The sequence below is a fragment of the Acomys minous genome (assembly GCF_964271855.1).
Source record: "Acomys minous genome assembly, chromosome: 10".
Lineage (NCBI taxonomy): Eukaryota > Metazoa > Chordata > Mammalia > Rodentia > Muridae > Acomys > Acomys minous.
This window is the reverse complement of record NC_140491.1, coordinates 107,944,333-107,961,243: the sequence shown is the minus strand read 5'-3', so window position 1 is coordinate 107,961,243 and position 16,911 is coordinate 107,944,333. Positions and strand designations below refer to the sequence as shown.

The window sequence follows — 16,911 nt, the reverse complement described above, 5'->3', positions numbered from 1 at the left end:
CTGACTGTCCTAGACTCACTTTGTAGACCAGGCTGGCCTCAAACTCACAGCTTCCATTTCTTAAATACCAGGAATACATGGGCTGCCACCACACCTGGCCAGTGCCTGTGATCCTTGCTTTAATGGAGGCACATGATTTAGTAACAAAGAGGTTAAGACATGGAGACTTAGCTGACATAGACAGCGTTTTCAGAATGTCTGGCTATGAACCAGAGGAAGGAAGGCAGTAGCTAGGGTGAAATTAATGTCCTGAAATGAGTGACATATTTGATTTAATTTAGAATCTTAAATTTTCTGAAGTGTTCCCTCTTGAAATGGAGGGAAGTACTAACACAGGAGAGAGGGACATAATGGCTTAAGGTCTCAGTAAATCAAAGGAACAGTGTGTGGGAACAAACAGTTATGGGGAGGAAGGGAGAAGAGAAGAAAGAAGAAGAAACTTCTGTGACACTCAGGGTGAAAAATATCTTGTATAATTGTCTATATTTCTATAGAGGCCAGTGACTGTAATGATGTATTTAACAACATCCCTACCTTAAATGCATTAGGAAAATTTAAATGGTAGTCTCTCAATTGCAGCCCTCAATTTTATTCAAGCAGATAATGGGGAAGAACCTGGTATTTGAAATTGTTAGACACATAGGAACAATGTTAATTTAAGCTTCTTTATCAGTTTTGTCTCACTTAAACTTTCCACAAAGAACAGTTTTTATAAAAACAAGCCACTCTTTTTTCTGAAATACAATAAGCAAGTTTAATTTTCAAAACAGTACCTAAATTTAGTTACAATTTTGATCTTATGCTAATTAGCCAGAAAGAGGAAATCATTATTGCTGCATATTCTGCCTAACTGTGTGCTCGCATGTGTGTGTGTTGGGGGGACTGAAAATATTAAATATAACAAACCTCCACTTTTCAAACTAGGTCTAAATTGGATTCCACCCAAAGATTTCTTACCTAGCAATCAATCGTATCATGTTTCCTTTAATAACGTCTTCATTTCAAGCCTTCCTATTTTCCCTCTTGCCTGCCCCCTACCCCACTCCCTGCTCTGCTAAATAGTCTAGCCTTAGACTCTCAGGAAACATGCGTGCCATTTGTGAAGAGCCAACTCTCTCTCTCTAGCTTTCCAGCCTTTCCTTTGTCCTGTGGTAAAATGGAAATGCTGTCTGCTGTGCCTAGTGCACCTCTCTGTTCTCCTCTGTATCTTGATATTTCCAGGGATGTTGTTGAATCACTGTAGCCATTGGCCTCTATAGAAAGACAGTAGTACAGAATATTTTCACTCTGAGTGTAATAGAAGATGTAGTTATTTCTTCTTTTCTTCCCTCCCTTCCCTTCTTTCCTTTTTGACAAGATTTCACGTAGTCCAAGTTGGCCTTGCGTTCACTGTGTAGCCAGGCATGACCTTCAACCTCTGATGCTCTTGCTTATACCCATGAGCACTGGGGTTAAAGGTGTGTACCACTACACCCAGTTTAAGCATGCTAGGAGGTCACACCAGGGCTTCCTGCATGCCAGGGAAACGCTACCAACTCAGCTGCACCCTAGACTGACTTTGCTTATCTCTGTAACTAGCCATGCTGCTTATGTCACCCTGCTTGTCATTTTGTAAGGTAAATCAGAGCAAGAACTGCTGTTGTGTCTGTGGCATGGGACTTACGTGTCTCTTATGTTTAGTAGGAAATACATTCAGTTTGGGTTTTTTGTTTTTTGCTTATTTTGTTCATATGAATCTGATATCTATTATATCAGTTTTATGTCTAAAGCACTTAAATATTTAAATACCTATACTTTATGACTTATTACTGAACAGTCCAGGATTTTTCAAGATTAAAAATGACTTTTTAAAATCCTAGACAGTTGTATTTTAGAACTCTTTATAACCTGTAACAAGAATAATATCCCAGGGGCTGGAGAGATGGCTCAGAGGTTAAGAGCACTGACTGTTCTTCCAAAGGTCTTGAGTTCAATTCCCAGTGACCACATGGTGGCTCACAACACCTATAATGAGATCTGGTTCTTTTTTCTGACCTGTAGGCAAAACATTGTAAATGTAATACATAATTCTTTAAAAAAAAAATTCTAGTCTATGTAGCATAAAAATGAACTATGTTTGCTGTTTATTTATTTTTCAAGCTAACTCTTGGTTCCTATAACACCTGTCTAAAATAATTGACATTCTATGTTAGAAAATACCTCTTAAGTAGTATAATCTTTATGAAATTAATTTGTTTACTGTTTTATACCTGTATCACTGCTTTCTGTTTATAATATTTCATAGTATTTATCCATTTTTTTGTGTGATACTGTTCCTTATCTGGTAATTTGAGTAAATCCCAGCTGAATTATGTTGCCACATCATGTCTTCAGAAGGGCATAAAGTCAGTACACATGCTCCAGTAATATCTGGTTGTTTTACCCTTATGTTTCTAGTTGGCAATTTGAAATTATGGCTTCAACTGCACTTTAAATATGTGATAATAGCATGTGTTTCTAATAAGGGCCAGCACCATTTTGTTCAGATAGTGTGAATGGTTGTCACTCATATATGACAAATGCACCTTCATCTGCTTCTTTGATAGCCCCCTAAAAACCATACCCTCAAATCAGGCCGGCAAAATTAGCTGCTGTGTAAATTGTGTGTCTGAGTGGTTCATTATCTAATCACCGTCAGAACCACAGTGATAAAGCAGACTGAAGCAGAGAAGAGGTCTGCCAGATGATTTGAGCCCCCACGCCCCTAAATCTCGTTTCCCTTGGAAACCCTAATAGTGCAGTTTAGAACTTCAGGCTTTCATGCCTAGCATTCCACATCTTTCATACACCAAACTTGAAAGCAACCAGTAGCTCTGGAATAAAATTCCTTTTTCCTATAAAGATAATCATTTTACTTCTCTGTATCAGTTTTTAAAGGTTGACACTCTTGAACCATGTCTGTGGCTAGCATGTTGGGGGCGGGGAATGCTGTGGTCTGCTTGGAAAGAGCTGAGACTATTCTGTTGATTTTCTGTAGCTGTTTGCTCTCCATCTAGAAGTCTCCAGTCTGTTCACTGTGACTAGTCACCTTCCATCCAGATCATCTGTTTATTAAGTTGTCCCCTTTCATTCATTTTAGGTGCTTTTGAAGATGATGATATCACACATGTTGAAGGAAGTGTAGATCCCATTCGAGATATAGAAATAATTCATGAAGAACTTCAGCTGAAAGATGAGGAAATGATTGGGCCCATTATAGATAAACTAGAGAAGGTTGCTGTGAGAGGAGGCGATAAGAAGCTAAAGCCCGAGTATGTAAGTAAGCATTTAGTGCTTTTAAAGAAATACCTAAGTGCATTTTTCTTGGTTTAAAAATAAAACACATAAAATATTTACTATTGTTACTGATTTTAAGAATAAAAATTTATTTTTGCTGAAGTTTTTTGTTTGTATTTTGGAGTTTTATTTGAGGGCACAACGAAGATTCATGGGTATTAGCAAACCATAGTTAGTAATACTAAGAATTTACATAGTTAAGGGGTAGATTTTTTTGTGTGTGTTTTAATAGTGAAACATAGTTTTGCAATGAAAAATTAACTGATGAGTATATGAACTTCATAGGTTTGAATTTGCGATTTACACAAAAGATTAATGGATAGAGTGAGTGTGAGTGTGTGTCTCTGTGTCTGTGTGTGCTCATATGCACTGCTGTGTGTGACATAGAGGTGTACCTACAGGGCAGTGCACATATGGAAGTCAGGACAACGTCAAGGGTTGGTCCTCTCTTTCCATTTTCTTTGAAACCAGCTCTTTAGCTGTTCGCCACTTTCTGCGCCAGGCTAAGTGGCCATAGACTTGAGGAGATTCACTCTCTCTTTCTCTCTCCTTCCCTCTCTTCCTTTCCTCTTTTTGCCCCCTTCCCTTCTCCCCCTCTCCCCTCTCTCCCTCTCTCCCTCTGCCTGAGGAGTATTGGGATTACAGTTGTGCACAACTGTGTGTGGCTTTACATGGTTTTAGAGACTTGAACTTGGGTCTTCCTGCTTCAGTAGCAGGAACTTTACCTAGTGAGCCATCTCCTATTCCTGGTTTTGTCCTTTTGAGAAAAGGTCTTACTCTGCAAGCCAGTGTGGCCTCAGAGTCACCATGTAACCCAAGCCGGTGTCCAACTAGTAGTAATCCTCCTGTCTCAGCCTTCTGAGCACTGGGACTACAGAAATGAGCTACCATGTAACCTTTGAATAAATATACTTTTAAAGTAGATAGAAACTTTATTTTTTATGGAGTGACAATAGCCATTGTCTCTACTAGTCATATATATTTTAATCACATTACTGAATTATTATTAGTAGCATTATGATATATGTTTAAACATCAGTTTTGAAATTTTATGTAATTGAATTGTACTCATAATTTTTAAAAAAGACATGCTATAATTGTAATATTTTAATTTATTAACATCTTCCAGTAACTGTTTTTGTTTTATATGTAACTTTGTTATAGAAATATTTTTCTATTTTAAGTGTTAACTTTTTTTTTTTTTTAGTTCTTTGAGACAGGGTTTCTCTGTGTAGCCTTCATTGTCCTGGAACTCACTCTGTAGACCAGGCTGGCCTCGAACTCAGAGATCCACCTGCCTTTGCCTCCCAAGTACTGGGATTAAAGGCGTGCGCCACCACGGCCTGGCATGTTTTAATTTTTATTGCAAACATTAAGTTTTCAGAAACTGATTATGCTATCTTTCCCTCTCTGACACAGAGCTACAGCTTTGCTATTTCCTAAGTGTGCCTGCCATTCTGAATTACCCAGAGAAGTATATTTCTTCCTTAAATCTTTGTTTTAAGCAGGCCTTTTCTGGTATTCTGGGCTTGCTTACTTTTTCTGAAGCTCCCCTCTTTCTGCCATGTGGCTGACCTCTGTGTTGCCTTAACTAAAAAGCCTGTCCTCTTTGTTTCTCTTCTGTGTCCTCCTCCTACAGGCAGCCGCTGAGATCCTCAGCTGCCTGCCCTGGGGCTTTCTTTTAAACCCTAGTAAATTGTCTTCTTTAAATAAACTTTGGCTTTTCTTGAGGAGAGAAGGAAAGAAAGAAAGATCCTAAACCTGTCTTCTGATTTAGGCACACTGTCAGTAAATGATAGTTAAAAGTAGTTTGACTTGGGACAGGAAGGTGTGTGTGCTACCAGCTTCCTGTGTGCTTTACTTCTCTCAGTGTTGCAGTCATTCCTGTTCACAGGCGATAGAGCGCGGAGAGGTGTCTAGTGAAGCTGCTTAAGGGTTAGGATAGAGAGGAACATGTAAAGTGAGTGTAACAATATTCCTTGGGTGTTGTGGGGGAGAATGGAACAAAGCAGCGCCTTCTGGGCATGATAGGCCTGCTGCATTTGTGAACTCACAGCATACAGTCAGCATCCAGCGTGGAGCATGGAGAGGCTCGCAAGCCCCCATCCCTAGCTGAAGTGACAGTTACCAGCTCCTGGGGGAGGAAGAGTCAGTTTTATTTAAGGGTCTGGCCCTTGATGTGATGACTGCTCCAGTGGATGGCCCCATACTGATGATTATATGAGCAACACAAATTGGACCTGGTGGGTTATTTAAAAAAAAAAAAAAAAAGACACAAAATTAGAGAGGTGGATCTGGAAGTAGTTAAGGTAAATGCATTATCAAATAATTAATAAAATATATAAAATGTTAAAAATCAATGCTAAGGACAGAAAAATAACATTTCTGGTGATTGAGATGTTGTTTAGCAGTAGAGTGCTTGCTTAGCATGTGCACACACAGATATAAGTACCTTCTCACACATGAATACACACCCTGAACATACAATGCACAAATGTCGGGCATTGTGGCAAATACCTCGAATATACTTGAGAGGTCAAGGCAGGAAGATGAGGAGTGACAGACCAGCCTCACTCATTGCAAGAGAAACTGCCTGACAGATATGGGGTGCTGAGTGGCTCAGTGGTAAAGGCGCTTGCCACCCAAGCCTGATGGTCTCAGTTTGATGCCCAGAATCCACTTGGTGGGAGGAAAGAAACCTGTCTCCCGTGGTTGTCTTCCTGCCACCACATGTGCTCTGTGGACCAGGATCCCCATTGTGTGCATACATATGTGCATACATACATAAACATATGCATGAAAAGTCATCTCATGTCTTGAAAAAGCTTAATCGTTAACCTTTCCCATTCAAGTTTGCAATCCACCTAGGATTAATTTTTGTTGTTAGCAGTGCTAAGGTAGTCCTCCAGCTTGACTCTGTTCCCCATTTGGAAAGCCTATTGTTCCAGCGCCCTTTACTAAAAAACTAAAGTGCTTTTCTTCCCACTCCAATGAATGTTACCTTGGTCGTAACTCAAAGAGCTCTGTGGCATTTTAGCTCTTTGCTGAAGATTGGCAGATGCTAATATAGTGTCCAAGAGCAGCAGTGGAGTTGCCCTTTATCATAGCCTTCACATAATTGTGTTTCCTCTGTCCTACCTGTCCTCTTCCTGAAACGACACCAGTCATACTAAAGACACACTCCAATCTACTATGGCCTCACTTTAACTAACTCTCATGGTGGGGGTGTGGGGTGGGGGTGGGAGTTCTTGGAAGGATGCATTAAACACAGTTCTAAAATGTGTAGCCAAGGCTGGCTTTGAACTTGTAATCCTCCTGTCCTTGTGCTTCCAACTGCTGGGATTTTTTTGTTTTTAAAAACATATCTGGCTTAGCCGGGCGTGGTGGCGCACGCCTTTAATCCCAGCACTCGGGAGGCAGAGGCAGGCGGATCGCTGTGAGTTCGAGGCCAGCCTGGTCTACAAAGCGAGTCCAGGACAGCCAAGGCTACACAGAGAGACCCTGTCTCGAAAAAACCAAAAAAAAAAAAAAAAAAAACAACAACAAAACATATCTGGCTTAAGCTAGGAATAATCTCTTTCCCCCCTGCAATAACCCATCTGCTTATTGGCCAAAGACAAGCACTTAAAGCGGCTAAAGAGGTTGCATAAGCTCTTTATGGAAAGAACTTTGATGTCTAATTAAAAAAACAAGCAAACAAACAAAAACCGATGGCTAGAGAGATGGAGTGTGAGATTTGCTAAGTATGTGCCACCTTCGTTCTTTTTCTTCAAATCAGCAGGCATGCATTGTCTAGGCTTCCTACCTGTGTGGTCAGCTGAATCTCAGCAGGTGTGTTCGCTAACCAAGGCCTGGCCCATAAGTTCTCCCACAATCCTCTGCTTTCCCTAGTCGCCTGCTGGATAGAAACTCCTGAGAACAGAGCCATAGAGTACAACAGTAGCTTAGAACATCATTTCCTTATCCTCTACCCTGGCCTCATCAACTACATTAGAGTGTGGAGGGGGATGAATTAAACTTTCAAAGTACCATCTGAGGCTACCATCTGGCTGTCCTCTACTATCAGACACTCATTTTACTAAAATAAAAGAGCACAAATCACTTGTCACTTTATCTAAGATATAATTCTTTTCACTAAATATATATATATATATATATATTATAGGATTACTATCTGTATCAAGTGAAGGCAACATATTGGTTTTTAGATGTTGAGGTTCACTAATGTCTTACCCACTGATCTATCCCAACCCCTGCAAGCCAGAATGCTGACATTAAGAGGGATTGAGACACCAGGGCTCTACTCAGAAAGGGGATTTCCAGTGTCACCTCCATGATACTGGCAATGCCTTTTCTGAGGTCACCTTTTGCTTTCTACTAAAGTGAAAAGATACTGCTAAAAAACAAATAATGGTAATGGATGATTAAGACAAAAGGAAACTCATGCTGCTTGGTAGCAAGCAAGCAAGGAAAGAAGGTCAGGTAGCAGCTGACTTGCAAGTGTTGCTTGTCATGGCTCCTGACAGTACAGCATTTTATGATGATATAAAAATGAACCTAAGAACAAGGAATATTCTTAAATTACTTAAATATATCTTTTTCTTGTTATTGTCACGTAGTTCAGGCTGACCTCAAACTCTGAGTAGGTAAGGATGCACTTCAATTCCCCTCCTGGGGATCACAGGGGTGTGCCACTCACTGCATCTGGGGATCACAGGGGTGTGCCACTGCATCTGGCTTTTTGTTCTGCTTGGCATAGAACCCAGAGTTGTGCTCATGCTAGGCCATCATGCTGCCATCTGACTTACCTCTTCAACCCCTAAAAACATCATTTTAATTTTTTTTATCCCTTTTTACTTTTTCGAGACAAGGTTTCTCTGTGTAGCCTTGGCTGTCCTGGACTTGCTTCGTAGACCAGGTTGGCCTCAAGTTCACAAAGATCTGCCCGCTTCTGCCTCCCAAGTGCTGGGATTACAGGTGTGCATCACCACACCAGGCAAAACATCATTTCTTAAGAAAAAGATACTAAGAGTAATATTCATTGATGCTGAACAGCATATTGTCATCTTTCTGTATAATCTCTAGTTAATGAAGGCAAATTAATTGTTTAAAATGAAAACCTATATGTTTCTGTAGCCTAGGCTGGCTGGGAACTCACTATGTAGGTGGCTTCAAACTCATGATAATTCTCCTACCTCAGCCTTCTGGATGCTAAAAATACAGGCAATCAGCCACCATACTCTTTCTCCCTTTTTTCTTTTTGTTCCCCTACCCAACCCTGTGATGGCCATGTTGCCATTGAATTCAGTAACCTCCTGCCTCTATCTCCTGAGTGCTGGCATTGCAGGCATGTATCACCCTACTCTGCTGTCAGTGTATCTTAATTATCCGTTAAGATAAGGACTAAAATAGAAGGTTCCTGCTCTAAAAATGGTAACTATACATAATATACCATTTACCGTTAACCAGTTTTGGGTGTATAATTCAGTGATGTTAAGTAGTCATCACCAGAATATTTCATAAACTCAAAATGAAATTTCTGTGGTCTTCAAACAATGACTTTCCACCAGACAGTGGAGGTGGCAGAGGTAGGCAATCCAAGCAGAGGTAGGCAGCTCTCTGTGAGTTCGAGGACAGCCAGGGCTATACAGAGAAACTCTGTCACAAGTACAACAACAACAACAACAACAGCACACTTAAAACCCCAAAAACCAGTCCCTCCCCCAACCCCCCCCCACAAACAAACAAAAAACAACTTTCCTTTTTCTTTTCTTTTTTTTTAAGATTTATTTATTTATTATTATGTATATAATGTTCTGTCTGCATGTACACCTGCAGGCTAGAAGAGGGCATCATATCACATTATAGATGGTTGTGAGCCACCATGTGGTTGCTGGGAATTGAACTCAGGACCTTTGGAAGAGCAGGTGGTGCTCTTAACCTCTGAGCCATCTCTCCAGCCCCCACAACTTTCTATTTTCTCATCCTGTCTCCTGGTAACTTGTTTTCCTTTCTGTCTCCAAAGATTTGCCTGTTCTAGATATCTTATAAAATAGAATTTCATGATATTTATTCATTTCTATTTGGTTTATTCTATTAAACATAATGCACTCTAGAATATCAAGTGCTTAGATAAACCTTTGCCTTTAAAATCACTCTTATTTATTTATTTTTATGTGTATGTGTGAGTGCCTGCTTCCATGTATGTGCATCATTTGAGTACTTGGTACCCATAAAGGCCTGAAGAAAGCCTCAAAACTGTCTGTAACTGGATATGAGCCGCTTGTAAGTGTTGGAAACTGAGCTCAAGTCCTCTGCAAGAATAGCAAGTATTGTTAACCTTTAAGCCATTGCTTTAGCTTCTTTATTGCTCTTATAAAATAAATTTATAGAAAACAAACCCTGAAGTTAAAAAATGCTTATAAAGTACATCAGTCAGTTTAAAAGTTCATGAACCATAGGCTGGGGAAGATAGCTCAATTGATAAAAACTCATAAGAGGACCCGAGTTTGATCCTCAGAACCCACATAAAAAGCCAGGTGCTCTTGCACACTTACAGTCCCAGTACTAGAGAGACAAAGACAGCAGGATCCCTCAGACTTACTAGTCACCCAGCCCAGCCTACTCGGTGAGGCTGTGAGAGACTCCTAAGGAATGACACTGAGTTTGTCCTCTGGCCACCATATGACTACTTGCACAAGCACACACATATGCATCTGCATACACATGAACACAGAGAACAGTGATGAGGACTGGAGAGATGGCTCAGTAATTAACAATGCTTGTGGCTCTTGCAGAAGACCTAAGTTCAGTTCCCAGCACTCATGCCCCGCAGCTCACAGCTACTTATCACTTCCTGGGGACCCGATGCCCTCTTCTAGTTTCTGTTTCTGTGTACATAATATTTCTAATCACAATCCATTTATGTTTCATGTATGTATATATTCATATTACCTGAATGAAGACAGCTTAATGCAGCTTTTGGTACTCCTTCATTTTGACTGCCACTAATAACATGAAGTCATTTGTGGAGTCATGCCATTGTTCAGAAAGCTGTAGATTTTGGAGGTTTACAGGGTTTCTTTTGAATTGGGGATTCCAGTGTTTTCATTTTGGTCCCCCCATCCCACTCCCAAGACAGGGTTTCTCTATACAGCCCTGGCTATCTTGGAATGCTCTCTGTTGACCAGGCTGGCCTGGAAATTGGAGAGCTGCCTACCTCTGGCTGGGATTAAAGGCATGTGCCACCATGCCTGGCATGGAATTCTCAGCTTTATGTATATATGACTTGTCTCTATCAACTAGATTCTTTTCAGCAGTTTCCAGATATTTCATAGTCACAAAAGTTTGGGGTCACAACTTTCTCAGTAGTGTTGCTTTCAGTTACATTTATATTTAAGTTGTTTACTTGTTGTTGCTGTGTTTGTGAGGGTGTGCACTTGAAGGCATGAGGCTCCTGTGGAGTCAGCCATCTCTGTCCACCTCTACGTGGCTCTAGGGAAGGGTTCAGCTCTAATCATCCTGCTGATACAGTTGCACTTTTTTTGCTATTCTCCATAAAAACTTCTAAGAAAGTTTTTTGTATTTACAATTTTTATTGGCGGTAATCTCTTTAACAATTACAAATGTTTTGTCTGCACCCGGTTTGTCAGCAGCTTACATTCGTGTTCCTCCCCACCCTGCATGAAATTGGAGATTTCGTATTTATTTCTGTTCTGTTTGTCGCTTTATTTCCTGTAAACCTGGGTAAAAGTAGTAGCAGTAACTATGCCACAGCCTGCATGGTCAGTCGCTGTTCATGACTAGAATTCATCCTGACTGAGTTTTAAGAGCTAGGCAGAAGATAGTGAGATTCTCTGTCAGTAATGTGGGTGACCTGACCTTTATCCAATAAAGTTAGATTCCAATAGAGTCCTTGTTTCTTTGTCAAGTCTCATTAGCACAGTTTTTCTTGTCACATTTATCAGTATTGCAGTCTTTACTCCCACCAGAATGTCCCACTAAGGTCTGTTTACAGCTTCCTAGGGTTTATCTAGCTCACAGATGATAATGATGGTGATAGTGATGATTTTTTTCGGGGGGGGAGGGGGAGGGATTGAGACAGGGTTCCTCTGTGCAGCCCTGGCTTTCTGTAACTAGCTCTGTGGAATAAGCAGTCCTTGAGCTCAAGAGACTCCTCTCCTCTGCCTCCCTAGTGCAGGCATGCACCACCGTGCCTAGCTAGCCCACAGATTCCTAATCTGTGGGTCACAATCATAACTGAACATAGAGAATTGTAAAAACATTAAAAAGGTTTCTGAATGTGTAGTGACCAAAATGGATTTATGACTAAACATGTAATGAATATGAGGTGTTTCTGACATCATTTGCCTGTTTGATTTTAAACTGTTGTTTGGATTGCTGGCTGAAGTTTCATTTTTTAAAAATCATTAAATGAAAAGTTTGGGCTTCACATTAACATAGAATTTTCCAAAATTTCTGAAAGGCCCCAAAGATAGTTGTGCCATCTTGTACTTGTATTTTGGTGAAGGGCCTTCTCAGCATTGACAATCAGCCTGAAAGCATTGCAGGTGCTGTACATTCAGCAGTATTTAACTCCTTATGTAAACACGCGTCTTATAGTAACCACATTTTCTCTAGTTTCTAGTAAATGGTGATATTATATGCATGTAAAATGGTTTTAAAATAAATTCCTTATGACTTGTTATCAGTAAATACTTGGCTCATTTGCATATTTCATATATCTGTCTACACACGGCCATTAACAATTGCTCAGGTATAAAGAGGTTATTCATGGAAAAAGTTTCAGGAACCCTGCTTCAGCCTACAGCGCTGAACTCTCTCATTTCTTCTGTAAACTGGTTGCACATGGTGAGGCAATTCTGAGTACTGATTACTTTTCTTGCTACTGTAGGCAAAAGCCTGACATGGGACAACTTAAAAAGAGGCAGAATTTAGTTTAGTTCTATCATAATGGGGAAAGTGTGACAGCAGGAGCAGCCCCAGGCTGCACTGGAAGGAGCAGGAAGCCGCCTACTCATAGCTCATGCATAGGAAGGAAACACCAGCCGGACAGGAAGCACGTCTGGGCTATAAGCCTTTAAGACCTTCTCCTGATGACCCACTCCTCTAGCGAGGCCCCACCTTCTAGAAGTTCCACAGTCCCTCAGATGGCAACCCTGGCTGGGACGCAGGTGTCTGGAGACATGAATCTGTGGGAGATGTTTCAGTTTAAATCCTAGCAGCTCTTCTCTTACTATGAAGTCTTTCCCTGTGTGATCACATCCCTGTCTGTGGTTACAGTGAGTTGCCTAAATATAGGTACATTCTAAACTTGTGTTCCTAGTCTTGATCTGTCCTCTGAGCTTCAGGTGAGTGTATTTAATAACTGACTTGATTTCCCTTTGATTTTTCAAACATATCTAAAACCAAGTGCAAGAGCATCACCTCACACCCAACTTCCTCCATCGTTGCTTAGTGAAACATGCCAGCACAAACCCAAGCTCCTGTGTATATGAGTCAGTCACTCTCCCTGAGCCACCGCCTCACTTGCCCTGGTAATCATTGGCTCCTTTTCTTTCTGTCATAAACAGTATACCTAGGGTTGTTTCCATCCTTAGGCATTATATTCTTAGCTCTAAGATTAGTCTACTCACAAAATTCAGACAAGTTATTCTTTATAATACACAGAATATATTTTAAAATAAAATGTTAGACGACTACAAAAGCAGTCTAGGATCATATTCCAAATTCTGCATTTCTTCGTAACAATAGGAAAGATGTATGGCATCTTGGGTGGGAGAGATGGCTCAGCAGTTAAGAGCACTGGCTGCTCTTAGAGAGGACCTGAGTTCAGTTCTTGACACCTAATTTGGTGACTCACAACCATCTGCAACTCCAGTTCCAAAGGATCTCATGCCCTCTGTGTACCTCCATGGGCACCAGGCATATACACAGCACATGTATACATGTAGGCAAAATACTCATATAAATAAAACTAAATAAAAAATAAATCTCAGGGACTAGAGAGATGTTTCCGTGGTTAAGAATATTTGTTGCTCTCCCAGAGTACTTGAATTCAGCCCCAGCACAAACATAGCTGCTGGATCCAGGGGATCCAATGCCCTCTTCTGGCTCCTGTGGGCACCTGCACACATGTGACAGACACAAACTGAGATGTGAATAAAAATCTTAAAAAAACAAACAAACAGAATCTCAAAATGACTTAAATGCGTTAGAGATTCAATACAAAGGAATTAGTAGTGTTTTTACTATGTACTCATTTTCTGAAAGTGGGTAAAGTATACATTTTTCAGCTCACTAAATTTATTTAATGAGATTTTTATTCATTTTTATGTATTATTAATATATTTGTATCTGTTGATCTATATGCTTATATATGCAAGCACAAAGGAAAACAGTTACTTAGTCTACTATGCGTTTTCTCTAAATAACCCCCTTTTGGTCTAATTAGAAATTTTTCAGATAGGCTATAGCATTTCTAATTTCTTATTAAGATTAACTTTTTATATAAGAAAATAACACACTGAAAAGATAGCTTCTACTGGTTATTTACATGCAATAATCTTATCTGATTACAATCTGCTTCTGGTTTGTCTTAGATAAAACTGCATCTTTTAGTAATACAACACATAAGTGGCTTCTATGGAAAATACTGTTGGTGAACTTCGCGATGACTCGGTTCTCTTTAGGTTAAACTGCAGTGCTCCAGGTTTTATAGTGCAAAAGAAAAAACCTGAAAACCAATGCCAAAATGCTTCAATGGCATGATTTCTGTGTCTAAAGCAAGAACCTGATTACTTTGAATTGAAGAGAAACCCTGAAATTCCTTCACTAGAGATAGCACGCACTGAGGCCCTTTGGCTTTGTGAGAATGTTTATTGTCACAGAAGTATTTTGTACTTTTTATATGATTAAAATTTCACTCCCTTCCTTATTTTGAATTGGCTTTCTTTTGTCTATTTTCTTTTTAATTGGAAAAGACTAATGGAAGGAAGTAAAAGATGGTACCTCTGTTTTCTTCTTTTGTATACTCTTGTTGGCATGTCTCTACATAAGCTGTTCTGGCCACTCATCATAGTAACCAGCTGGGCCATTTCACCTGCTGGAGCCATTAAAGAGGACTCTCTCCCCCTAGATTAATCCCCTCCGACATTAGTTTTTTGCACTGACAACTGCAGCAGGCATTCAGAATTTGCAGGTGGCCAGTGTGACGCACATAATTGCCTACAATTTTAGGCAATGAATAAAAATGGTCTACATTACTTGTCAAAGGTTGTATATGCAGTGCCAAGTGAGATCTATGGGAAGCCTTTTAGGGTTTAAAGAACAGTTAATAGCAAGGCTGCACAGGGCTTTTTTAATCATAATGCATTTGTAATATAGCACTTTGATCTTCTCCTTGTAGGAAATGGTGTTACATTAGCCACTTTTAAACATTTATGAGTGAAATTCAGTTATAGAAGAGTAAAAGTGATTATTCTTAAGCAGAACATGTTAGATTTCATTAAAAGTTTTCGTCTTGCCCCTTCCTTGTTAAAATCCATGGGAAGTCCTTTCCCTGGAGGGCATCAAATCAGGATCTAAGGATACAGGGCCTTTTCTTTATTTTTCTTGTTGGCAACAGTAAGATTTGCAAGAAAGGTATACTAAATATGGAGATAATTTATACAAATGGACATTTACAAGAGAATAACTGGCCATGGTAATGTAAAAATACTCTCAGGAAATCTATTACTAATAATTGTGTTGCACAGATTTTAAGAAATGAATATTTAAAACAGGTTCATAAATTATCTTTATCAAAACAAAACAAAAATAATTGCCAAAAACAAAAAGCCCAGATGACTCTCAAACATGCCTCTTCTGGAAGAGCTGAGTCTGACCTTTCTGACCTGAGAGCCTTTTATTAACACCTGCCTGTAAGGAGAACCTTGCCACACGCAGCTTTTAGATTCAGACCCACGGAACTGATGAGGAAAGGCTTGAAGGGTTCAGTTTGTGTCACTTGCTGTTTGCCGTTTCCATTTCACAGATGATTAATCTTTCTGTGAAGAAAGGCCAGAGAAACAAAGCACATTGGGCTCTTCCCGCAGTTACTCCTTCTGAATGCACACTAGCTTGCTAACTAAAAGGCCTTTAGATTTCCAGCAGAGAGAGATGTTCTGAAAGTGAATGCAGCTGGTTGGAGGTCACCAGTGCAGGGCTCTTGCCATTGTGTAATGGAGGCTTTGGCAGGTTGGGGTGGGGGAGCAGTGGCGAAGTGGCAGGGAAAAGGTGTTGGCAAAAAAACTAATTCAGAAGAAAAAAGGTTTTGGTCAGTTCATTTAATATTTTGTGGAGTAAATAATAGTTGTAAAAGAGTTATTTTTCTTTGTTTTTCATTTTAAGGAAAAATTAAACTTTCGTCTTCTTTCAGTATACTCCCCTGTTTCTCTAATGGCATATGATACCACTAGATAATGTTGACTCAGAGTCTGTCTTTGATATGATTGCGTTGTCTTGCAGTTTTTCATATTGTTATATGTTAACTGATTTTGCTGACTTTGTCCACTATAAATTTGTACACATCAATATTTCATCAGTTTTATTTTTGAGATACAAAAAATTGTATGGCTTGGGTTTCCTTTCATTATAAAAGTTCTTTATTTTGAAGACTTGAAACTTTTAGTACTTACTGGCAAGTGCTTCCTGTTCATCTTGTATTTACTTTTTCCTTGATGGAGTTTAGGATATAATGTGCAAAGTCAAATCCTGGGTTATAGATCAAAAGAAACCTGTTCGCTTCTATCATGACTGGAATGACAAAGAGGTAAGTTATAAATGCTGTTGTCTGTAACTGCCTTTGGTTTGATTTCCTGAAGAACCAATCAGGCTGTTTATTATCTTATAATTAGTATTATATATGGTTACTTTTATTTGTGTCAGCTGTTGTATATTCCCAAGCTTATTTTCCCTTAGCTCATCTCTCACTTTAAATATTTCATTACATCTAATCCTCTATAAACAAAGATTATAAAAATGAAAATGTTTACTCCATATTTACTCAGCTTTTAAAAGGGATTCTTGCTTTTTCCTGCTCTAGATTGAAGTGTTGAATAAACACTTATTTTTGACTTCAAAACCAATGGTCTACTTGGTTAATCTTTCTGAAAAGGACTATATAAGAAAGAAAAACAAATGGTAAGTTTTTCTTCTTTGGATATACCCACATACATATCTCTAACACAAAGCATAGAGGTATGTGTGCATAATGTGTTTGATTTTAATATCTTTTCCTTATAAAATGTTAAAAACAAGAAGTTTTACCTCATGTTACATTTAAAGATGAGTCTCTTAAATGATCTACACTAAGAGAACATTACAAAACTGAAAATTGGGACATTTTGAGTCATACATAATTTGCTTATCAAATTTAAGTTCTTTAAGAGTAAAATGTGTTTGGACCAATAAAGTGTTTTCTGCTGAGAATTTGAAGTCACATTGATTTGGCAGGTGACCTTAAAGCCTCTACTAGGGGTCGCAGCTAGACATAAATTTAAAAATACAGATTGAATAATTAAAAAAGAAAAACCT

At 39.3% G+C, this 16,911-nt stretch overlaps 1 protein-coding gene across 1 annotated transcript in view; it reads left to right on the top strand.

Annotated features, from left to right (window-relative positions):
- Nucleotides 1-16,911, top strand: part of OLA1 (Obg like ATPase 1) — a 113,375-nt gene that overhangs the window by 50,251 nt on the left and 46,213 nt on the right. The window contains exons 5-7 of the mRNA XM_084799493.1: nucleotides 3,119-3,294; nucleotides 16,067-16,147; nucleotides 16,421-16,518. Coding sequence (XP_084655619.1) covers nucleotides 3,119-3,294; nucleotides 16,067-16,147; nucleotides 16,421-16,518 — 355 coding nt within the window. The remainder of the gene's footprint in view (nucleotides 1-3,118; nucleotides 3,295-16,066; nucleotides 16,148-16,420; nucleotides 16,519-16,911) is intronic.